General features: G+C 40.0%; 1 protein-coding gene across 19 annotated transcripts in view; it reads right to left on the bottom strand.

Annotated features, from left to right (window-relative positions):
• The window catches only part of ryr3 (ryanodine receptor 3), a 342,095-nt gene that overhangs the window by 221,406 nt on the left and 97,050 nt on the right, over positions 1 to 23,639 (bottom strand). For all 19 annotated transcript variants that reach the window (XR_010001819.1, XM_062967304.1, XM_062967301.1 and 16 more), the window contains 10 exons: positions 23,141 to 23,215; positions 22,161 to 22,239; positions 13,285 to 13,397; positions 12,444 to 12,543; positions 9,261 to 9,354; positions 7,631 to 7,705; positions 7,176 to 7,332; positions 4,316 to 4,480; positions 1,260 to 1,381; positions 274 to 442 (listed from right to left, as the gene is read on the bottom strand). Coding sequence is in view for 18 of the 19 variants with exons in the window: in XM_062967304.1 (XP_062823374.1) it covers positions 274 to 442; positions 1,260 to 1,381; positions 4,316 to 4,480; positions 7,176 to 7,332; positions 7,631 to 7,705; positions 9,261 to 9,354; positions 12,444 to 12,543; positions 13,285 to 13,397; positions 22,161 to 22,239; positions 23,141 to 23,215 (1,149 nt within the window). In the remaining variant the exon portion in view is untranslated. The remainder of the gene's footprint in view (positions 1 to 273; positions 443 to 1,259; positions 1,382 to 4,315; positions 4,481 to 7,175; positions 7,333 to 7,630; positions 7,706 to 9,260; positions 9,355 to 12,443; positions 12,544 to 13,284; positions 13,398 to 22,160; positions 22,240 to 23,140; positions 23,216 to 23,639) is intronic.

Here is a 23,639-nt window from a genome sequence, read left to right on the forward strand (position 1 = left end):
TAAAAACGGAAAGCCTTGTAGTTTTGTAAATGTGATTTTCCCAAGGTCACTCAGCAAGCATCTGTGGCTAAGCAGAGATTTGAACCCTGGTCTCTGGAGCTGTAGTCCAACATACAAATCACTTTACCATAACCGTGATACATAGCGACTTTGATTCAGATACACATTTAGAGAATCTATAGTTTTAACATGCAGAGGAAAATTTAACAGACACAATATGAGTTGTCAGACAGAGGTAGGGAACAAGTAAAAGCAGAAATAAGCCATCCTAACCTCTTCTTTAAATAGATTTTGTCTGTTCTTGAGTGAACGAAGTTTATTTTGTTTATCCTCGTGTTCTAGCTCCTCCTCTGGAGGAAGAAAATATGTAATCAGATCTTGCAGAGTCTGAAGTACTTCTCCAATGGGTAAGGTGATGGGAGATGAAGTTCTATTGTTTCCACTATATAGTTATTGAAATACAAGAAAAAATGGTCAGGAAAATTTTAAAATTACTCAATTTAAAGCATATGGTGTTATATTTTATTTGTAATATCAACATGAAATGACATAAATGGCATAAATACATGGTATGAAAAAAGGATATTGAGATAAAATCCTGCAAAATATCTATTTCTATATCAATGTTCGTGTTTGTGTTGAACTGGATTACTCTTTTAAGCTGTAAGCCACTTTGAGTCATAATTTTGGGAAAAAGGCATGAGACAAATATAATAATAATAATAATAATAATAATAATAATAATAATAACCCCATACAAAATCAAATTTGGCATTACCTGATCCAAAAATGGATTATAACTTTCACATATATTGACAGGCTGGACAGCCTTATCTGTTACACAGAAAATTTATAAAATTGCAATTTTATTTATTTATTTATTTATTTATTTATTTATTTATTTATTTATTTGAATTATATCCACTTTGCTCTCAAATGGGAGTCATACATTATTGTTTTTAGGACTCACGGTAGCTTACAAAATTTAAAATTAATGCAGTCAAAAGCACATGCAAAGTTGTGTACTATCAAGTCATTTCTGGTTTATGGAAACACTAAGGCAAACTTATCACAGGTTTTTCTTAGCAAGATTAGTCCAGAGTGTATCTAAGTCTTAATATAAAGTAAAGATAAATCTTCACACACTGCAAAATAGCAGAATTTCTTTCAAAATAAACATTATTAGGATCAAATTAGAAATCTCCAGTTATATAAGAATCAAATAAACCAAATGCCATAAAGGTAAGATGTTGCTATACCTTATAAATTGACTAAATAATCTTGTTGTATTTAGAATTATTCTAGCAGCCTGGGACTCCTCATGTTGACACCTTTGCAATGTGAGACCATCATCCATGTGGCCTTCTTGATGTAATATAACCTACAAACAGTGGACAAAATAATGATTTAGACATGTTTTGCTATTCTTGGTCTCAGTGCTAAACACCATGCCTTTAAAATTTCATATTAATGTAACTGGTAGAGGATAGAAGTGTGATAAGAGTTGTGTTCACCTGGGGTTTTAAATGCAAAATAGTGACATTTTTGCAAATGGTAAAGTTTGTGTTTGTGGTCTGAATGATTCTAACAAACCATGATTTATTTATTATTTTAGACCATGAAGAAAAGGACTCAGAATACAACCTATGCAGTTTTCAATTTCTTGGAAATAACAATGGAATGTCTAAAATGTTGAGAAGTGTAACACAAAGACAACACTACGGGTGCATCCAGACAGGCCCTAAAATGCACACCCATCCGCTTCTTCAAGTGGGGCATCCCACGGGAACGTGAATGCATTCGCCACAAAGCAGGAAAACCCTGCTTTGTGCCAAGATAATTTGATAGTGGGTTTGATCTGTGCCTTCTTGAAAGGCGCAGGTTGAACCAACTATTTCTGCTGTCTAGACTGCTCCCTCAGAAGTTCTGGACTTCCGTGTTCTTTTCCTTCAAAATTACCTATCAAGGTGTACGCCCTTGTTTTCCCCCTCTTAAAGGTGCAACACCTGTGCCAACAGCACGTGCACGTGTGCTTGCACTTCATCCTCTTCCTCTTTGACTCACATGCTCGTGCATTCCTTACTTCCTTCAGCTGGCACACTCCCTCACGAACCCTCCCTCCTTATACTGTAAACAATGTTATTCACACACTCTCTCTCCACAACTGCCACATGTTTAAAGGAGGGAGGGGGTAGGACTAGTGAGGCAGGCAGGCAGGAAGCCCATGCACCCTCAAGTAAGAGATGCAGCAACGGAACAACATGGTGGCCACAGAGCCTCGCCTCAGCCACTCACCCACCAGCCACTGCGGCCGCTTTCTCCACCACAGATCCCAAGTTTGACCCTTCCCCAAGCTGTGCTTGTGAGGAAAGGGTGGCCCTAGTGTTCAGAGCACCCTTGGAGCAGGAGGGGGAGGAAAGTGTGGAGCCCCACAATAAATGCTTCAGCTGCACTCCATAAAAAGAAAAATTGGTCTCTTTATCAAGCTTTGTAAATGTTGATTATCAGTAAATTTTTGTTTTTATACTTTTCTAATATACATATATACCTGAGATCATGTAAAAAGTTATTGGGTGGAAAGAACTATTGTTTCCTTTTTAATATATATATGTGTGTGTGTGTGTGTGTGTGTGTGTGCGCGCGCGTGTGTGTGTGTGTGTGCATGTGTGCATAATATATAATATGTAAACATTTCTTAATTATAATAAAATATAAACATTCAATCAAATAAACAATGTTCTATTGCTGCATTGTTTTAGTATTTGGATTTCACCCCAGAAGTCAAAATAAAGGGTTTCCCCCCCTTTTCTGACTTGAAGGACATAATGCCCTTGGTTAAAAATAATAAGTGAGAGTTCCAAATATGCAATTTATAAAGTGACTTGAATTGCTGAAGGAAATGAAACAGCTATTGTAGGCAGAATATTTAAGAAGGCTCAGCTGTGCACATTATTTAAACATTTGCAAAGAGTTTCAACAAAAGGAAGCTAATGGGTACAAACTGATACACAGAGGCATTCTCATATAATCAACTGAAATTAAAGGGATAATCTCAATAGCTTCTAGAAGACATAATGAAAAGATACTGCCTAAATAACAAGCCCATTTTAGGCCACTTCTCAAAGCCCTGTTTGTGAATGCCTCTGGATGGCATGGAGCATACTGCTGTTCAACAGAGCATCACTTTCTCAGCTGAGCAGCCAGCAGTATAGTTTCCTGTGCATCTATGAGCAGAGACTATTCACTGCTGAAACATTATATTAAATAAAGGTAGTGAACCCATTCACTCTGAAGGCATCACATCCCTTCAGATCTTGGAAGTAGGGTTACCTCTGGTTACATACAAGTGAAGACCTATCTCTTCCAGCAGGCATACCTAGACTGTTTTAATGATGATTTTAAACTCCATTCTATGCCTGATATTTTGTTTTGTGTATTTGAACATGTATTTTAATATATGTATTTTACAGAGTGTTTTAAAATGATTATGTGTTTGTTTATGTTTTAGTAATGCTGTAACCTGCTTTGAGTTGTGAGGAAAGGCGGACAAAACATAAAACTTATTATTATTATTATTATTATTATTATTATTATTATTATTATTATTATTATTATTTTATTATGACACAGCAAACAAGATAGATATGCTGGATTTCATATCACAAAATCACAAGTCGAACACTTCCCAAGTGTCTAAGACTGTGTGATGTATTTTCGGATGATGCGTGCAGATCCCAGTAGGGTGGCCTTTTGCAGCTGGCAGATTGTAATTTTGTCAATGTCTATTGTTTCCAAATGCCGGCTGAGATCTTTTGGCACGGCACCCAATGTGCCCATCACCACGGGGACCACCTGCACTGGTTTCTGCCAGAGTCTTTGAAGTTCAATCTTGAGGTCCTGATAGCGGCTGAGTTTTTCCTGTTGTTTTTCGTCAATGCGACTGTCACCTGGGATGGCGACATCAATGATCCAAACCTTTTTCTTTTCCACAACTGTTGTTGTTGTTGTTGTTATTATTATTATTATTATTATTATTATTATTATTATTATTATTATTATTATTATTATTATTGGAAACCAACCAGAATAATAGCTGCTGTTGGCTATATTTCAGAAAAAGGAGCTGGCAGAACCACCTCTAGTCTTTGCTTAAACAATCTCCTTGAAATCATGGGGCCCTCAGAAAATGACCAGTGACTTGAGCACACAAATACATATGGTGAACCCTTTCAGTGCATTTTAAAGGGAAACACCGTCTCTAGTCTTTAGAGCATTATGACATCATTAAACTTTTAATAGATCTAAATTGGTTTACCTTTCTTTTCACTGGTCCTAAACGTGTTGTTTTAGCATCCTGAGCTTTGTACGTCAGCCACAAACTACTGGCTACATGCTGCACGAAACAAACAGAATCACCATACTTTATTTCAGGAACTCCCATGCCCTCAATATCGCGCTTGTGAATGGACTCCAGTTTTTCCTTCATGTCACAGAAGAAAACATAAAACAATGTTAGAATATCAGATTTACATGGATTAGGTTGGGTTATGACTTTTGTTAAAATAATTCAAAATGTACCAAGAAGACTAAAGAGATATGCCTCTGTTTCACTTGTTTTGGCAGTGCTGCTCACATAACAGCCTGCATGCAGTGCACATACAAAAACAAAGGTGGTGAAGACATAAAGCAATTTTATAGGTAACTGTCCAGGAAGATTGACATACTTTGACAAGTATCATGACTAATGCTTCTGCATCATGTTGAATGACAAAATAATTAATACTAGCAGCAAAGTTTACCATTAGTGGAAAGGTATATATTTTTTAATCAGCTCACTATATTAGAGGCTGAGGGTGCTGTCAATGTCATTTATCTGGATTTTAGAAAAGCATTTGAGAAGGCTCCACATGATATTTTTTATTAGAAAATTGACTAAATATGGAATAGACAGAAACTTGAAAACCATGCTTAAACAATCACCATCAATAGCTGAACTTCAAAGTGGAAGGAGATCTCAAGTGGAATTCTATCCTAGGCCATTACATTTTATCAGTGACTTTGATAAAGGGGCAGAGGGAATCCTTATCAAGTTTACAGATGATACAAAACTGGGAGTGGAGGCTAAAACATTGGAAGATAGGAACACAACTCAAACATGTCTTGATAAACAATAATATTGAATAGAAATTAATAAAATAAAATAAAATGCAACAAAGACAAAATAAAAATTCTACATTTGGGCCAATTGGGGATACATATTGTGGCTAAAAGAGATTTGGCCTGTACTTTTCTGTCAGCCAAGTCCATAACTGGTGGGGCAGATGTTTACATTTCTAATTCTACAGACTTTACTATTCAAAGTACATGGTTTGCATAGGACTAGAAACCCTCAGGCAGTTGCACAGGGTTTTGATCCACTGTGTATTAAAAAAAAAAAACGAGTTATACAAAGGAAGATGAAGATGATAGCTATTCATAATCTCAGTCTTCTGAGTCAGATCCTTATCAACAGAAGAGTTTTGTTTGGCTCAAAGTAGTGAAATGACAGTTCAGCCTCTACATCTGGAGTTGTGGAGGTCAATGGTATCTGTGGTTACTGGGAGAGTGGAATATGACAATTTTGCACAGGTGGAAAACAACCCATATGTGTGACTCATAAAGACTATTGAAAAGAAGCATCATATTTAAGTGCCACTGAATTAATAAGATGCAAGCATTTATGAAGACTGAAAACAAGCCCACGGCTTTCTGCTGAAAAACAATATGGCCACTTTGTTGAACAGCACTCAAATATAATTTCATGATTTTAAAAAGGGATTACATTTTCTTTAAAAAGAAACATACTACAAAAGTATGTAATACATTTAATAAACGTTGCCACAATTATGTTAATTTATTTCTTTTGTTCTTACCCCCATGGATTACAGCTGTCACAATTCACTATCGATTTAAGTCTAAATAGATAACATTGTCAAACCAAATAGAATGAAATAAAGTTTCACTATCCTCCATGGGGGTGCCATTACAATGTCAAGACCATAAAAATATCATATCAAGATTATGGAGAATATAAAATTAAATGTATTAAGAATTAAAGTTGACAGCAGAAATTATAAATATTAAGTACAGATTATAAAACTTTATCTCAGGGAAATATGAATATTTCCACTGTTCTTATAAAAATGAGGAGAGAATTCCCCATGTACTCAGCATTGAATGTAGATATATCAGTTCTTCATTACAGAGTTCAGCAAACACAATTTAAATCCCTTTTAAAAAGCAAACATCACGATGGTGGAGGAAAACTGTCAATAAAATAAAAGAGCTGAGGAGATTGAAAGTGTGCTGTAATAATTGGGTTGTATGAGGTTTCTGGGCTGTATGGTCATGTTCCAGAAGCATTCCCTCCTAACATTTCACCCACATCTATGGCAGGCATCCCCAGAGGTTGTGAGATCTGCTGGAAACTAGGCAAGTGAGGTTTATATATCTGTGGAATGTTCTGGGTGGGGGAAAGAACGTGTCTGTTTGAGTGAATGTTCCAACTGGTGACCTTGTTTAGCATTGAAAATTGCTTTAATAATATTAATATTTATTAATATTATTGCTTTAATAATATTTGTAATTTTAAGCCGATCTGGTGTAAGCATGAAAAATAAGAGTTATAAATATTTTTCACAAATACTGCATCATCTCTATTCAGCAAAAAGATTCTTGAAGTGAAGAACCTTCTGTATGTATGATCAATTCTGAAGCTGAGACATAATGTTATACACCCATGTGATAGGGCTAAAGGTCTGATCAGATAAATGTGCATCTCCTTCTATATGGCCATTAGATGTTATGTACAATGCACTATGGATGTCTAGAATTGCCCGGCAGGAAATAGGAAGGCCACATTACAAGTGGATAGACTCAATCAAAGAAGCCACAGCCCCAGATTTGCAAAACCTTAGTGAAGTTCTTAATAATGGAGTGTCTTGGAAATCTTGCATTCATACATTTGTCATAACACAAACCTGACATGATGACAAATTTATTTATGGATTTAATTTATATCCCGGTTTTTTTCCAAAATGAGATTCAAGTTAGTTTTTAACAATAAAACAACGATTAGCAATAAGACATTGATTTCTTTATGAAGTACCCCTTTAATAGAAATAAATATGACTTACCTTTGATGCTCTAAAACAAAATGATGTTGTTTTTGTGTCAGCCTTTTCTCTGTCTAATAAGACTAAACCCAGGTCTTCAGTCAAGGCCAAAAACTGTCCTGTTGTAATGTGTCGAAGACGAAAGGGCTGTGCCCAACGTATGTTACTTCCACTCCAGCTTAAATTGATAGGAAATGTTAGGTTTATGGTTCATATAGGCAAATTGAAAATATTTATACCATGATCAAATCAAAATTAAATACTTTCAGGATCCACTGATTAATATAAAAGAAAACTAAATGAATGTTTAATTTTCTCACTAAAATGAATGAATGTTGAACTCCTTAGGCTAATTCTTTAATAACCAATTTCAACAGTTCCTTTCTACAGTTAGCTGTTAATTGAAATATAAATTAATTCTTAATGTTCTGTAATGTTATGAAATGTTCTGTTTCAAAAAGCAAAGATCAAAATACCTTATTCTAAGTGGTTCTACTCTCCACAGAGACCTTGCCCGGACACCAGCTCCTCCTGATTCATAAAATAGCCTTCTGCAAAGATTTTTATGGATAAAAAACAGATTTTACAAATAGTTCCATTCAGGCCTGTAGCGAGGGGGGGGGGGGTTTAGGGGTTCAAACCCCCCCCCCCCGAAATTTTTCAAGTTATAAAAAAAATCTCATTTACTCATGAATTTTAACTGGTTAACCAAATCCCCATGCTAAGTCTATGAGATGCAAAACATTAAGAGTCCCTCCAGGCACTATCTCAAGCAGATATTGACAGGTTTGTAGCAGGGAGGGGTATGTGCTAGGGGTTCAACCCCCCCCCCCGAAATTTTCAAAACCCCTCCCGAAATTTTTTTCTGGCTACGGCCCTGGTTCCATTACATTATGTAAATCTGAACACCAGTTTCAGTAAAAGCAGTGGAATTTTATTATTCATGACTAAGTTTAATATTGCAATGAATGCATCTTTGAAGTGATAAATGAAAATGTAAAGTGCTACACTAAGCCCCAAAGAATGAAAATACAAAAATATAGGATGGGTGACACCTGGCTTAAAAGCAGTACCTATGAAAAGGATCTAACCGTCTTAATAGACCACAAATTAAATGTAAGTCAATAGTGTGATGCAGTGGCCAAAATGCAGGATTATAAAACACACGATACTCTATATCCTACATATATTCACAGCCTAACACAAAATGATACAATTATAATGAGTGCAGCAAGCAGTGACCAAAAATTAAGTATTATAAAACACCCAACATACTATATCCTATACGCAGCCTAACACCAAATGATACAAAACTCTTATTATTCCAGCTGCCTCTAAACCTGTCAATGCCTGTTTTGAGTAGCAATCTACTGACATATGGTTCTTGGTAGATGGTTAGTTATACTGCACCAACCCTATCATAGATACATCAGCAGTAATAACGTGTCAAGATTCCTGGAAAATCTATACAATTTGCCCTTGAGTAAATATATTTGCCGGGGAAGGCAGCAATAGGTCTAGTGGAGGATCCAGAGACATGTAAAATCTTTTATTTTTTCCTGTGGAATGGTGAAGCGAGGCTAGGGAGCAGGTGACAAGTAACATTTGTCACTCACAAGTAGCATAGAGGTAGCAGCAGCAACCTGAGAAGGAGAAGGATCTAAAGAGGAAGCAGTGCCAATTCGAGTTTTGGCAGGGGACATGTGTGGACTATCAATATGTCATCAGATCACTTTCATGCCTTAAATGTTGCACAGCCCTGGGGCAAATTAGTTTGGATTGTACCGGCTTATTTGTGCTACTATAGGCAGGGCCTGAGACATTTTCGTATTTCTTAATGCAAATTACCTGTAGGCAACTGCATTACATTATAATTTTTGTGGGCTGTAAATGTGTCAATGACAATCTTTTCTTTTCTTCCACATTCTGCATCCCAGATTAACTATGATGGGAGTTTGACCCATTTCCCTTGTAATGCAAAAAAGGTAGCATTCTGAAGTGTCACTGCACAAACAGATTCTCTCGTTGCCTTTAATGAAAGGTTTTCAGAGCATAATAGTGTAAAATTTAGAATGTGAACAATATATTAAATGTACCACAACTTACTTATGTGGTGAATCATTCTGTTCTGTTGATGGGATTGTCAAACACTCATCGTGGCCATGAAATAAACGTAATACATGCCCTCCGAGTAGGTATCCTAGAAACGAGGATTCATACCAATTAGTTTTAGAAAATGTTTAAAAAATTACCTGTGAATATAAATAACTGAAAGTTGTTTTTTGCATCAAAAGGTATAATTACCATAGTAGCTAAAATTTTCAAGATGGCATCTTATGCTGAACCAGCATATACATCTCAATAAACAACCACTTATGGAAACTATCAAGCACAAGTTATAGGTTCAAGTTGTGCCTGCTTTCAGAAGGTTTTGATTCTGTTTTTTCTTAATTATAAATCATCCCACCTGTCTAATTGCAATGAATCTTTATTGTGCTCCATTTGTAATATTATGAAACTGGGTCTCCTACCCCCAAAGAGACCAGTTAAGATTAAGTACAATTTAGAGTTTAAACTAAGCTGGACTGTAGTTGTGGAGTGGTGGGGGTGACACGGAAGATTCTTTTTGTATATAATATAAAAGAAGGGAACAACAACAACAACAACAACAACAACAGCCCGGGGCTGTGGCACAGACGGGAGAGCAAACCAGCAAACCAGCTGCAATTAACTGCAATCAATCATTCTGACCAGGAGGTCATGAGTTCGAGGCCCGCTCGGAGCTATGTTGTTTGTCTTTGTCCTATGTTAAAAAGGCATTGAATGTTTGCCTATATGTGTAATGTGATCCGCCCTGAGTCCCCTTTGGGGTGAGAAGGGCGGAATATAATGCTGTAAATAAATAAATAAACAAACAACAACAACAACAACTTTATTCTTGTATCCCGCCACCATCTCCCCAAAGGGACTCTGGGTGGCTTACACATGGCACAGAGTACCAGAAAACAGAACATAAAAGAAAACACAGTTTAAAAAAACAGTTGAATAAAACATATAGGCATATTAAATGACACCTTAAAACTCAATTAAAACAGTGCTTATCAACCAATGGCAGAAGAGAAGGATATAACTGTGTGCTCCCTACTATTCATTCTTGTTTACTATAAACATTATAAGCTATCATTTATGATGTCTGAATAGTGCTTCTATGTCAACTTCAAGCCCATGTCCAGCCTATAACACTAATACTTACTTGATGGAGCTGTTGCAAAAATGGTCTTAATGTTCACAAAACACTTTGAACACTCTATACTGCCATTTAAAAATTAAGTATGATCATCATGACAACAATGCATCCACTGAGAACAGATGGTGACTACATAAGAAAATGATCTTTGGGCTGTGGTATATAGCTAAATGAAAATATTGAAGCAATAAACAAATCAACAAATTCTACTCTGCATTAACAAATTGTACTCAATAGACCATTGGTAAAGGAACTGGAGATAAATCTGCCAGTAATGTAAACAAACTTTTACATGTCTGCAGTGCAGATTTGGAACACTGATGTATAGTTCCGATCATCCCACTTAAAAAAAGATCTCATATATATTGCTAGAAAAGATTCAGAAAAGAGCAATCAAAATTATTTACAAGGAAATGCTAGATTATTTGTTGATACAGGGAACACTGTTGAAGGAAGAAGGATTTTTGTAATAGAACTAATCAAATGAAATATATTGATAAGAAATTTGTGACACACAAAAAATAATGTTCCTCTCATAGTGTATAGTTAACATAAGTAAATGTTTGGCCACAAAATATGATAATCTCTTCAAAATGAGATTAGGCAAATTAAAGGAAAATAGCAATACAGAACTTCCAGAGGTTGCCATGCCATTTGATAACCAGTTTTCTGGGCATAAAATAGAAAAGAAGACTATTATCTTAATATTATCCTTGCGGCCTTACTGGAAGAATCTGGTTCGCTGGTAGGTGAGGAAAAAACCTAGTCTATACAGAAATGTGGTCTGATCTGGCACTGCTCTCCTTGTGTTTTTTGTACTGAACTCAGTGACAACAGAAACACTCTTTATATTCATTTAAAGAGAGTGGTTCAAGGTAGAAAATATTTGTGGAACTCAGTATTACTATTTGAGAGTGTAAAATACAAAATTTCTAAAAAAGTTAATAAAGGTAAATCAAGGAATTTTGATTCTCTTGATCAGGCTAGGCAACAACAACAACAGCAACAACATATTCAGATCCAGAAACTGAGTAAATCCTACCATGAGGCAGTTGCTGTAGGCGACAGATTTGGGATGTCATGAAAGGACAATCTGCCACTTTATCTGCCACTTTATTTGTTGCCTCAGATCCCTGCTAAATCTGCTAAATTTAGAGCAGTGTGTACCTTGATTTGAAGGACAGGGAATTACATTTGTTGCTCTGCCTCAGGCAGCATGTTTCAGGTTGCCCAAAAGTCTGCTTCCGGGATTTTCTCTGTCATTGATTTAAGAATATTCATGGTGCTCTTTTCAAATATGCTAAAGACAAGCTGTTCTAATCTATTCTTCTTTGCCCTGCTATGCCCTATTATTTTCGATCTCTCCCCTCTCCCCATTATAGTTCTATAATCAAAAGATCCTGGTGTGTTATTCTTTGAACTTTCAGCCTGATATGACTTATGCCTTGTCAAATCTCTGTGCTGTTCATAATTACAACACCATTGAGGTTCTGTTGCCAAGCAATGATACCAGCTGTGAAATTTGCTTGCATTTCCTTCCCCCTTCATTCTTCTTCTCCATTTGCACACACTGATTTTGAACATGCTACTTAAAAAGTGCATTGGAATGTAAAGTGCAAAAGCCATTGTGTACCACCCACACATCTTCCCACTGTTCACAGGTTAGTGGTTTCACCAAAAATATATAATACAGATGTCAAAAATGGCTTTGAAGTATGGGTTACAGAAATTGAACTTTTTCAGACTTAAACAAAAATGGGATAATTATTCTCAATTTAACTCAGCTATACCAAAGACCCCATCTCCACTTTGCCCCCACTATGGGTCAATAAGCAGATGTGTGTATTACTCTGGCCTCGTAACTGGGGAGCAAGAAAATATATAAATAGGTCACTGGAAGTCCCACCTTAAGGAAATCCACACAACATCAATACATTTACTACAATAAAATATTTTAGAATATTGGTATTTTTGGAGATGGAATTCATAATGACAAATTGTATACTAGTTTTAACTAGAATTGTGGATACAATCTGACAAACCTTCTTCAATGCTACTTCCTGAACAAGTGGGATGCACGTTCCACAAAGTTTGCATAAAGGAGGCATCCACTTGTATGTTTCCATATGCTACAGACAGATGCTGAAAAAGAAAGACAAATTCACAAAGAACAAAATAAATACTAATACATCTTAATTTCTCATAAGAAGTACAAAGAGGGCTGACACCATTTTTTACTGTAAAAAAATCAATCCCATTCAATATATAGATATTTTAGAATATTGTTGTGGGTAAGCAGCACCACATTTCCCTTGTTTTCTCATGTTAATATTCATTAAAAAGATACAAAACCTGCCACAATTATCCTGAACAGCAACCTTGTATTTGTTTTTTCATGGCCACTTCGAATTATTAGAGCCTTGTCCTTCCATTAATTACTCTGACCGTCAACTAATTTCCTTTATAAATTTCTACCAGCAGGAACTTAGCTGCTCCATTATCCCACTTCATTTTCAGCCAATCCTACCTGCCAACAATTCTCCCAGCACTCTTCTAATTTATTTGGACAGAGGCGGAAGATGCCACCCATGGGTTTTATGTGTCCGCTGGCATATTTTTGGCTATCCTTCTCCATTCACCACATTTTGGCAGCATAATAATAGTGCTTAAACTTAGTTGCTATAGACAACCACAACAGACTCTATGAATGAACTGCAAAACTGTAAATCTGCTCTTGTGCGGTTTTATGACAAGGCATGAAAAGTGCACTAGAAACATGCAGTTTATTACTGGGAAAAAATTAAAAATAGAACTGATATTGTGTAACATCCCCATATGAACATACATGGCAACTATCATGGGAATTTCTTCTTTGATCCTTACCAGGTATCTTTCAGAAGACACACTAACCAGGATAAGATCATCTCCAATCCGCACTTTTTCTCCTTCAGACCTTTGTTTAGAAGCAGGATGTATAGTCCACCAGCATGCTTCACCTACAGTATGCATATATTAGTTCTCACATTTGCAAGAAACACATATTTCTCAGCTCACATAATAATTGCAAAATTGGAAATAATCGTTTTTATGAAGTTGTATCTAGTAACTACTTCAGTTCTATCTTATTGTCTCTTTCTACATGGAATTTATCTTGGAAAATACAATTGCCCTGAAGGCAAGGCAGCTAAGCAATGGCTTCCCTTTTTTATCTGGCACACTTGCATGTTGCTATTAAAATAATAACATTGTTCTTTTTATAAATATTTTAACGGCTGTATAGACAAGCTCAAAAATGCATATGCAGTTGCTTTGAATAGAAAACATTGTCTGTGAGAAAACAATCATTTTTGTGGAGATAATGATATTTCTGTATATTTCTGAATACTGTTTGTCTATACAGTAGCCAGTGAGAGGAGTGTAGTTGGACCTGTTTATCAAAGTTTAATTTCCCTCACCAGGTGTCTCACTTCAGTCTGCTGGATTCCAGTGTGTGTTTTTAAAGATGTACGGCAAATTCTGTCGGTGTACCACCCACCCCACTGCTAAACAGACTTCCTGAGCTGGCTGAATTGGCCTTGATTAGGCATGGGAAAACTTCAGCACTCCAGGTGTTTTGGACTTCAGCTTCCAGAAATCCCAGCCAGCTTACCAGATGTTAGGAATGGTGGGAGTTGAAGTCCAAAACATCTGGAGGGCCAATGTTAGCCCATGCCTGGTCTTGATGGTGGCGTTGGAATATACCACGCTAGTTGTTCTTCAATGTCCATGGTACTTTCTGGAATTTTTCCCTGCCAGCATTATATGGTCTAGCAAAGCCATCTCAAGTGGTCCAGGGCCTTTTACATTCTCTGCCCCACAGGATGGCTCTTGTGGTATCTTCCAGCTCAATGAGTCTATGATTCCTGACATGACTCCTATGCAATTATATTTTTCAGTAGTCTCAAGACAAGGCTTGTTGCCTTGGCGAAGAGAAAAGAGAGAGTCGCCTCTCCTTCTCCACTGCTTCCTGGTTATCTGAGGCCACAAAGCTGCTTGGTACAGAGTTATCTGTATATACTTGTGATGAAGGATTGTGACCAACAAGACTATATACACAATAACTTGACAACTTTCTCATTTCCTTTTTCCTACTGAAATAAACTGATGAGTGCTTCCAAATAGTGATTAACAATGAAATGGTGGGTGGGTAGCTGTAGTGAATGGATATTAAAAGCAGCTCATGAACATAGGGCTGAACTAAAAACTGATATTTGTACAGGTAAACAGTTTGCTCTATTTAGGGATCCTAGATGAAATAGATGCATTCTCCCTTTTAAAATGTCTGACTGTGAATACTAAAATAAATATATATCCTCCTTGACAGAATAAATGTATTACATATGGCTGCATCTATCAAGTAGGAATTTAGGTACCGCTCTGCGGGGAGGCAAATTTAACTAATTTACGACACCATAAAACTCATCCAGCTCCTGTTTGGAATGAGGAAGTATTCATCAAGATGCCACAATGGATGATGAAGCAGCTGCTCCCCCTGTGGCCAGAATCGAGCATCTCCTCAGGAAGCTGGAAGCTGGAGTATGTTAAATCGCCTCTGCATCTCTGTCTTGGTCTCTATGTTTATATGGCATTGAATGTTTGCCATTATATGTGCATATTGTGATCTGCCCTGAGTCCCCTTCAGGGTGAGAAGGGTGGAATATAAATACTGTAAATAAATAAATAAATAAATAAATATATTCCTGGTCTCACTGGAAATGAAAACCACCAGCCATCTGTCACGACCCTGGCAACAGAGCACCAATAACCATACGCAGAGGCCAGATTCTATCTAATATCTTTATTAAGGAAATATATAAAGTTAATAAAAGCAGATGTAAAAGTTAGTCCAGAAGCAGACCTTTCAGGAAAGGTCAAAATTAGTCCAAAAAAGCAATGTCCAATATGAAATATTAAGGTCCAAAGTTGTAATCCAATAACCGAAACACTCACTTTGCCAGGCAAAGTGAGGGGAGATGACAAGGTCCTTTAGTCCATAAACTTGAGCAAGGCTAGGAAATAACTTGATACTTGAAACAAGGCTTGAATCGTGGAACAAGGTAACGAGGAACAAGAACAAGGTCCGTGGAATAACTTGGTAAAATCCGTGAAACTAGGCAAGGTTTAGTCCTGGGAAACAAGGCAAGGTCCGTAGGTAAACAAAGGCTGGGAAACAGGAGCGAAGGCTGGAAACAAGGACAAGGCTTGAGCAGGAACGAGGCTTGAAACGGAGCGCGCTGTCCAGACACAACTCGCTCCAGAGGCTGACGAATTGACTCCGCGAAGTTACTTCGCGGGTAAAACACCTATATAGAGTCTAACTTTCCCGCCGAAGCAGTTCTCTGGGAACCAGAAACGAAAGCTAAACTCTGAGACCAGATGTTTGACTCCTTAAAGATTCTCACGAAAAGCAGGCTTAATTGGCTACATTCTTAGCTGCTATTCTAGCACTCCTGCGCGAAGCTGCTTCCAAACCCCTCTGTTGTTTACAAAACTCATGGCGAGAGAACACGGGAGATGTAGGCTCAGGGTTTGTTTGACATACTTCTGGGACACAACTTTCTTGCAGGTGCAAGGTTCCCAGATCTGCCTGGGAAAGATCTGGCTGAGAAGATTCCAGTTCTGACTGGGAAGGTAAAAAACCCAAGTTTTCTTCTTCATCAGGCATTACAATGTCATGAGCAGGACTACAAGGCCCATGAGTCATCACACTATCCCCCTCCTCAAGGCCCCTCCCAAACTGGGACCCTCTCCCCGAGGCGCGAGGTCGCGGCTTGGCGGGATAGGTTTGATGAAAGCGACGGGTTAGATCAGGAGCATGGACTGTGGAGGCGTCTTCCCAAGAGCGTTCCTCAGGGCCAAAACCCACCCAGTCAATGAGATATTGTAGGCGGCGGCGGTGAAAGCGAGAATCCAAAATGTCCTCAACCTCGAACTCCTCCTCCCCATTCATCAAAACAGGAGGGGGGACCGGTTGGTCTGTATCAGGACGCACACCATCCGCCGGAAGGAGCAGGGAGCGGTGAAACACTGGGTGAATGCGCATTGAACGCGGAAGTTGGAGTTTGAAAGTCACGGGGTTTAATTGCGCTACCACTGGATAGGGGCCAATGAAACGAGCATCCAACTTCCGGCAAGGGCGATGGGAGGGCAAAAAGCGAGTGGACAGAAAAACCCGATCTCCTACCTTGATTTCGGGGCCCGGTTGGCGATGTTTGTCCGCGTGACGTTTATAGTCCTCCTTGGCTTGGTCTAGTTGTTGGAGCAAAAGTTGTTGCACCGCTGTGAGTTCCTGCAGCCAATCCTCTGCTGCGGGAACTTCTGAAGTTTCAATGACAGGGGGAAAGAAACGTGGATGGAAGCCGTAGTTTGCAAAGAACGGCGTTTCTTTTGTAGAAGCTTGAACTCCATTGTTGTAGGCAAACTCTGACAGTGGTAACAGAGAAGCCCAATTGTCCTGTTGGTAGTTTACATAACAGCGAAGATACTGTTCCAAAGTGGCATTGGTGCGCTCCGTTTGCCCATCTGTTTGGGGATGATGAGCTGAAGATAAACGAGAGTCTATGCCCAATAGTTTTTGTAGTGCCTTCCAGAAACGAGAGGTGAATTGAGATCCACGGTCTGTGACCAAACTCTTGGGCAATCCATGTAGTCTGAAAACATGTTGAAGGAATAGATCTGCAGTCTCTTTGGCCGTGGGGAGGCCTTCACAGGGAATGAAATGGGCTAACTTGGTGAAAAGGTCCACCACCACTAGGATCGTGGTGAATCCACAGGAAGGTGGTAGGTCAGTGATGAAATCCGCAGAAATTATTTCCCATGGGCGAGATGGGGTAGGAAGGGGGTGTAGAAGCCCTGAGGGCTTCTCCCTTCTTATCTTGGAGCGCTGGCATACTGGGCAGGTGTTGACATATTTTTCCACATCTTTGCGGATCTTGGGCCACCAGAAATCTCTTAGGATCAGATGCATGGTTTTAAATAGTCCGAAATGCCCTGCTGGTTTGCAGTCATGACACAGACGTAGTGCTTTTTCCCTGCCCGGTCCGGGTGGGATATAAACATGATTTCTATAGCAAAGCAGTCCATCTTTAAGCGAAAAGGGAAAATGCAGACCTTGACGAAGTTGGTCCTGCGCCCAGGCATCTGCTTGCTGACTAGCCCTGATTTCTTGAGCACAGATGGGTCCTGGAGTAGAGGAAGTTGAACCAATGGGAGTGGATTTGGTGTTCCCCACTGTGAGCGTGGCAAAGTTCTCGGGTTGTAATAGTTGGGATTCAAGGGTCTCCTTACGTCCTGCAGCGTATTCCGGTTTACGTGACAGGGCGTCTGCTTGCTTGGTTTGGGCTGGGGTCACATAATGAATCTGGAAGTTGAAACGTTCAAAGAATAAAGCCCAACGTTGTTGCCTCTGATTTAGTTTGCGGGCAGTTCTTAGATGTTCTAGATTCCGATGATCAGTGTGGACTTCAATGGGAAATTTGGCCCCTTCTAGCCAATGTCTCCAAGTTTCAAAAGCTGCCTTTATGGCTAATAGTTCCTTTTCCCAAATGGTATAGTTCCTCTCTGGTGCGGTTAGTTGACGAGAATAATAGGCACAAGGATGAAGGTGATCTCCCACCGGTTGTAGGAGCACAGCCCCAATTGCCACATCAGAGGCGTCCGCTTGCACCACAAAAAGGGTTTCAGGATCTGGATGCTGAAGGATTGGCTGGGACGTGAATAATTTCTTTAGTTGCTGGAACCCTTTCTCTGCTTGATCAGTCCAGCGGAAGGGCTGTTTTCCACAGATGCAGCTAGTGATTGGGTCAGACCAGCGGGCAAAATCTGGAATGAACTTGCGGTAATAGTTCGCGAACCCCAAGAATCGCTGCACCTTCTTCTTGTTAGTTGGCGCCCGCCATTCCAATACTGCTGAAACCTTGGCTGGATCCATGGAGAGCCCTAGAGGCGAGATACGGTATCCAAGGAAATCTACCTCTTGTAGATCAAAAGCGCATTTTTCCAGCTTGGCATAAAGTCCATGATCCCGCAATCGTTGTAACACCATTTTGACGTGGTTCTCATGTTCTGATTGTGATCTAGAAAACACCAAAAAATCGTCCAGGTAGATTATCAAGAACCTATCTAGATAGTCCTGAAAAATGTCATTGACAAAATGCTGGAACGTTGCGGGAGCTCCGCATAATCCATAATTCATAACTCGGGACTCGAATAATCCGAATTTAGTCTGGAAGGCGGTCTTCCACTCGTCCCCTTCTCTGATGCGAACTAAGTTGTAAGCCCCCCGAAGATCCAGCTTGGTGTAAACCTTGGCTCCTCGAAGTCGGTCTAGTAGATCCGAGATTAAGGGCAGGGGATAGCTGTTCCGCTTGGTGATATTATTCAATGCTCTATAGTCCACCACCAAGCGTAGTTCTCCTGACTTCTTCTTCACAAACATCACTGGGGAGGCGGCTGGGGATTGAGAGGGTCTAATGAATCCCTTACGAAGGTTTGACTCTATGAATTCCCTGAGAGCTTCTTGCTCTGGTTCAGTCAGGGAGTATAGATGCCCTCGCGGGATTGGGGCCCCCTCCACCAGGTCAATGGCACAGTCATAAGGTCTATGTGGGGGTAATTTTTCGGCTTCTTTTTCATTGAATACATCCCAATACTCGGAGTACTTCTTTGGCAAGGTGATAATGGGCTCGGTGTCTGTGGCATGGCAGACCTTGGCTACGAGGCAATGGTTTTGGCAGTACTTTGAAGCAAACTGCAGTTCTCTGTTGGTCCAGGAGATGCTTGGGTCGTGAAGTGTCAGCCATGGAATCCCCAAAATCACAGGGAAATGGGGAACCTCGGTAACAAAGAAGGAAATTTCTTCCATATGTTCCCTTATCCACATCCTGGTGGGTTCCGACCACTGGCTTACGGGGCCCGTCTTGAGAGGGCGGCCATCGATGGCTTGCACCACACGGGCATTCTTGAAGTCATGATATTGTAATCCCAGAGAGTCGGCATACTCTCTATCAATGAAATTGTTGGTAGCTCCTGAGTCTATCATGGCGTGGATCATGACGGGTCCCCTTTTTACTGACCATAAGGTGACCACTAGAAGGAACAGGACCCCGGTTGGCGGCTCTTGAATGGGTTTCTTGACCGGGTTGGCGAGCCTCTCTACGCCCGGTCGTTGGCTTCCCCCGCCGGCTGCGTGCCAGTCGCCTCAGACACCTTCGTCTCCGTGGAGGACGCCGCCGCAAGACGGGCGGCGGGCTTCCCTTTGGCTGGGCACTCTCTGGCGAAGTGGCCCCCATTTCCGCAATACCAACAGAGATTTAGGCGTTGGCGGCGGGCCTTCTCGGCGGCATCTAATCTGGGACGGACATTGCCCAACTGCATCGGCACCTCCTCGCCCCCTCTGGGGTATGGGGATGGTGGTGGGGGCCTCCACACTGGGCGCGGCTGAACGCTGGCGGGAGCGGGGGGTTTTGCCCCAGCTCTACCGCTCTGGCCTCGTACCCACTGTTTCCTGTTGGCAATCATGACTTCAGCCCGTAAACATTGATCGATGAGTGCCTCAAGCGTTTGGGGAGGATCCACCTTGGAGATTTCCTCCAGCATTTCAATGTTGAGACCCTCCCGAAATTGTCCTCTGAGGGCAACATCGTTCCAGCCGGTGTTGTGGGCCAGCACTCGGAACTCGGCTATGTACTGAGACATGGGTCTGTCTCCTTGGAAGAGGCGGCGGAGTTTGTGGCCGGCTGCCTCCAAATTGTCCTCGATTCCCCAAGTCTCCTTAAGGTGGTCCAAGAAGCGTTGCGCTGATCTTAGGTGTGGAGAGGCTTGGTCGAACAGTGCCGTCGCCCAGTTGGCCGCTGGCCCGTCTAGAAGACTGTAAACCCACGCCACCTTGATGTCTTCTTGGGGAAACTCGGCAGCACGGGCCTCTAGATAAGCTTGACATTGGCGACGGAAAACATGAACCTTAGAAGCTTCTCCAGTAAACTTGGTTGGCAACGCCATGGCCGGAAGACGGATTCCGCGTTCCTTCAAACCCTTTATTTCCCCATCCTGTGCATTGAGCTTATCACGGATTCGGTCCACCTCATCCTTGTCGATGGTGTAGGTAATCGGCAGGCCGCCCGGTCCAAGTCCGGCTCCGGTAGACATACTGGCCGAGGTTAATTGGTGCTTAGGGTGGCGGAGTCAAACTGTCACGACCCTGGCAACAGAGCACCAATAACCATACGCAGAGGCCAGATTCTATCTAATATCTTTATTAAGGAAATATATAAAGTTAATAAAAGCAGATGTAAAAGTTAGTCCAGAAGCAGACCTTTCAGGAAAGGTCAAAATTAGTCCAAAAAAGCAATGTCCAATATGAAATATTAAGGTCCAAAGTTGTAATCCAATAACCGAAACACTCACTTTGCCAGGCAAAGTGAGGGGAGATGACAAGGTCCTTTAGTCCATAAACTTGAGCAAGGCTAGGAAATAACTTGATACTTGAAACAAGGCTTGAATCGTGGAACAAGGTAACGAGGAACAAGAACAAGGTCCGTGGAATAACTTGGTAAAATCCGTGAAACTAGGCAAGGTTTAGTCCTGGGAAACAAGGCAAGGTCCGTAGGTAAACAAAGGCTGGGAAACAGGAGCGAAGGCTGGAAACAAGGACAAGGCTTGAGCAGGAACGAGGCTTGAAACGGAGCGCGCTGTCCAGACACAACTCGCTCCAGAGGCTGACGAATTGACTCCGCGAAGTTACTTCGCGGGTAAAACACCTATATAGAGTCTAACTTTCCCGCCGAAGCAGTTCTCTGGGAACCAGAAACGAAAGCTAAACTCTGAGACCAGATGTTTGACTCCTTAAAGATTCTCACGAAAAGCAGGCTTAATTGGCTACATTCTTAGCTGCTATTCTAGCACTCCTGCGCGAAGCTGCTTCCAAACCCCTCTGTTGTTTACAAAACTCATGGCGAGAGAACACGGGAGATGTAGGCTCAGGGTTTGTTTGACATACTTCTGGGACACAACTTTCTTGCAGGTGCAAGGTTCCCAGATCTGCCTGGGAAAGATCTGGCTGAGAAGATTCCAGTTCTGACTGGGAAGGTAAAAAACCCAAGTTTTCTTCTTCATCAGGCATTACAATGTCATGAGCAGGACTACAAGGCCCATGAGTCATCACACCATCACAGAAAGAAATTAGATCACATGCCAAAGAATACTGATGCAGCCCACCAAATCTAGTTTAAAGCCTGCTAGGGGCTACATAAACATCTTGTTTTTTCGGTCCCGGGTGGCCACTAAAGGCCATCATGAAATATTGTACATAGCATTTAATTTTAGTTCCAGTTTAAGGAAAACACAGGATATAAATAAAAAAATAGTAATACAGGTAATACTAACAACAATATACTGTCCAACACATATTTTGATGCCTCAAATGTTAGATGGGTTTCTGGGCATATTTGACCTGCTGATTTCAAAAAAAGGGGTGCTAGATTTTCCCTATCAGCTGCAGCTTTTGAGATACAGAACATGTGTCATATACCAGTCTTCATATACTCACCCATAAGAAATCAAGCTAACCATATCTAAGTGCTGATGTGGTCTTTCAATGCAATTTTCTGAATCAGCAAACAAATAATCACAGGAACAGGTCTAAAAACCAAGATATTTTGTTGGGCTGTGTAGTGTGATAGATATTGAAGGTCTGCTAAAAATAAATCTCAGATTATACATACCTGCTGCATTCTCTTGTAGTCCAACATCAAATGCAAGTTTATCCGTCTGAGATCTTGATGTAGTCAAACAAGTCAAATACTGAAAAATATGCAGGTTATTAGAAACGCTGAAATAAATAAAGTTAAGTAAGTCATTAGACCATACTGCATGGGAATCTATGAACTGGTGAGGAAAACCTAATCCTGTCTGTCATATCTGTTTGCTGTTAGAGATAACATTCCTTCTCTTTTTAAATATATAGACATCACTGCAGGAATTAGCATTCCCATCCTTATTGCCCATCACTAAACTGAAATCTAGACTTGAGACATTTCTTTTAATTCAACTGTGTTTTGAAATCCTAGAACTGAATATATAAAAATAGTACCAAAGCTGCAAATTTCATAGAACAGCATTGTCTATGAACAGGTTATCAGCAATAAATGAAGCTTAAAAATGTTATGTAGTAACAGAGTTGCTATGAAAATAGTAAATTATCTAAAACCATACCAGTGGTTCTAAATAATATCATACTTGCTTTTGCCACCTTTGGAGGTGACGTGAATGACCGTTTAAAAGGAACAGGAGAGAAGAGGAATCTAGTTATTCAATTTCATCAAGAGACAATAGACAAAACCACCTCTGAGTATTTCTCTATGAAATTCATGGGGTTACGACACGTTGACAGATGACTCGAAGGCACATATGCACATGCAACTCAAGCATGCACTCCTTGGTATTTTATCTGCCAAAACTGATTTGGAGTGGAAGGAAGAAACAAAATATTCACACAAAGATATGGAAGGAAGGAGGACAATTTAAGTAATTTTCTATCTCAGGAATATAAACACAAAGAAATAGTATGACTGAAGCAAGGAAGGTAATGTGGAAGGAGGAACCTTTTACCCAATCTCTCTTATTGATGCTACCTAGCATGCCATAGGCCCTCTCTTCCCATCTCCTATTAGGTACATGTCTAGTAATAAATAAAATGGCTTACCATTCCACTGAATGAATGATGAAGCAGGATAGCATGGCCATACAGTAGTGTCCTATGACCACCACCTTGAGCAGCCTATAGAAAATGTGATAGAAATCTTACTACTTACAAGGACTAAAATAGAGGAAAATCCTTAATATTATCTCATTAGCCTAATAACTGAATATAATGTATATTTTGTATACAACTATTAAAACAGGCTTAAACTGAGGCGTCTTCTACACTGTCATATAATCCAGATTCTCAAAGCAGATAATCCACATGATCTGCTTTGAACTAGATTACATGAGTCTACACTGCCGTATAATCCAATTCAAAGCAGATAATCTGGATTTCTTATGGTAGTGTAGAAGGGACCTGAGATGTTCAAGGGTGGGAGCAGAAACTGCATATTTTCACAGTGAAACAAAATACTCATATTTGCATCTATTTGTGTAAAGATTATGCAGTGTTTACTGAATAGCGTCAATATTTGACAATGATCTGCTTCATGATTCAA

The sequence above is a fragment of the Anolis carolinensis genome, chromosome 1 (assembly GCF_035594765.1).
Source record: "Anolis carolinensis isolate JA03-04 chromosome 1, rAnoCar3.1.pri, whole genome shotgun sequence".
NCBI classification, from domain to species: Eukaryota; Metazoa; Chordata; class Lepidosauria; order Squamata; family Dactyloidae; genus Anolis; species Anolis carolinensis.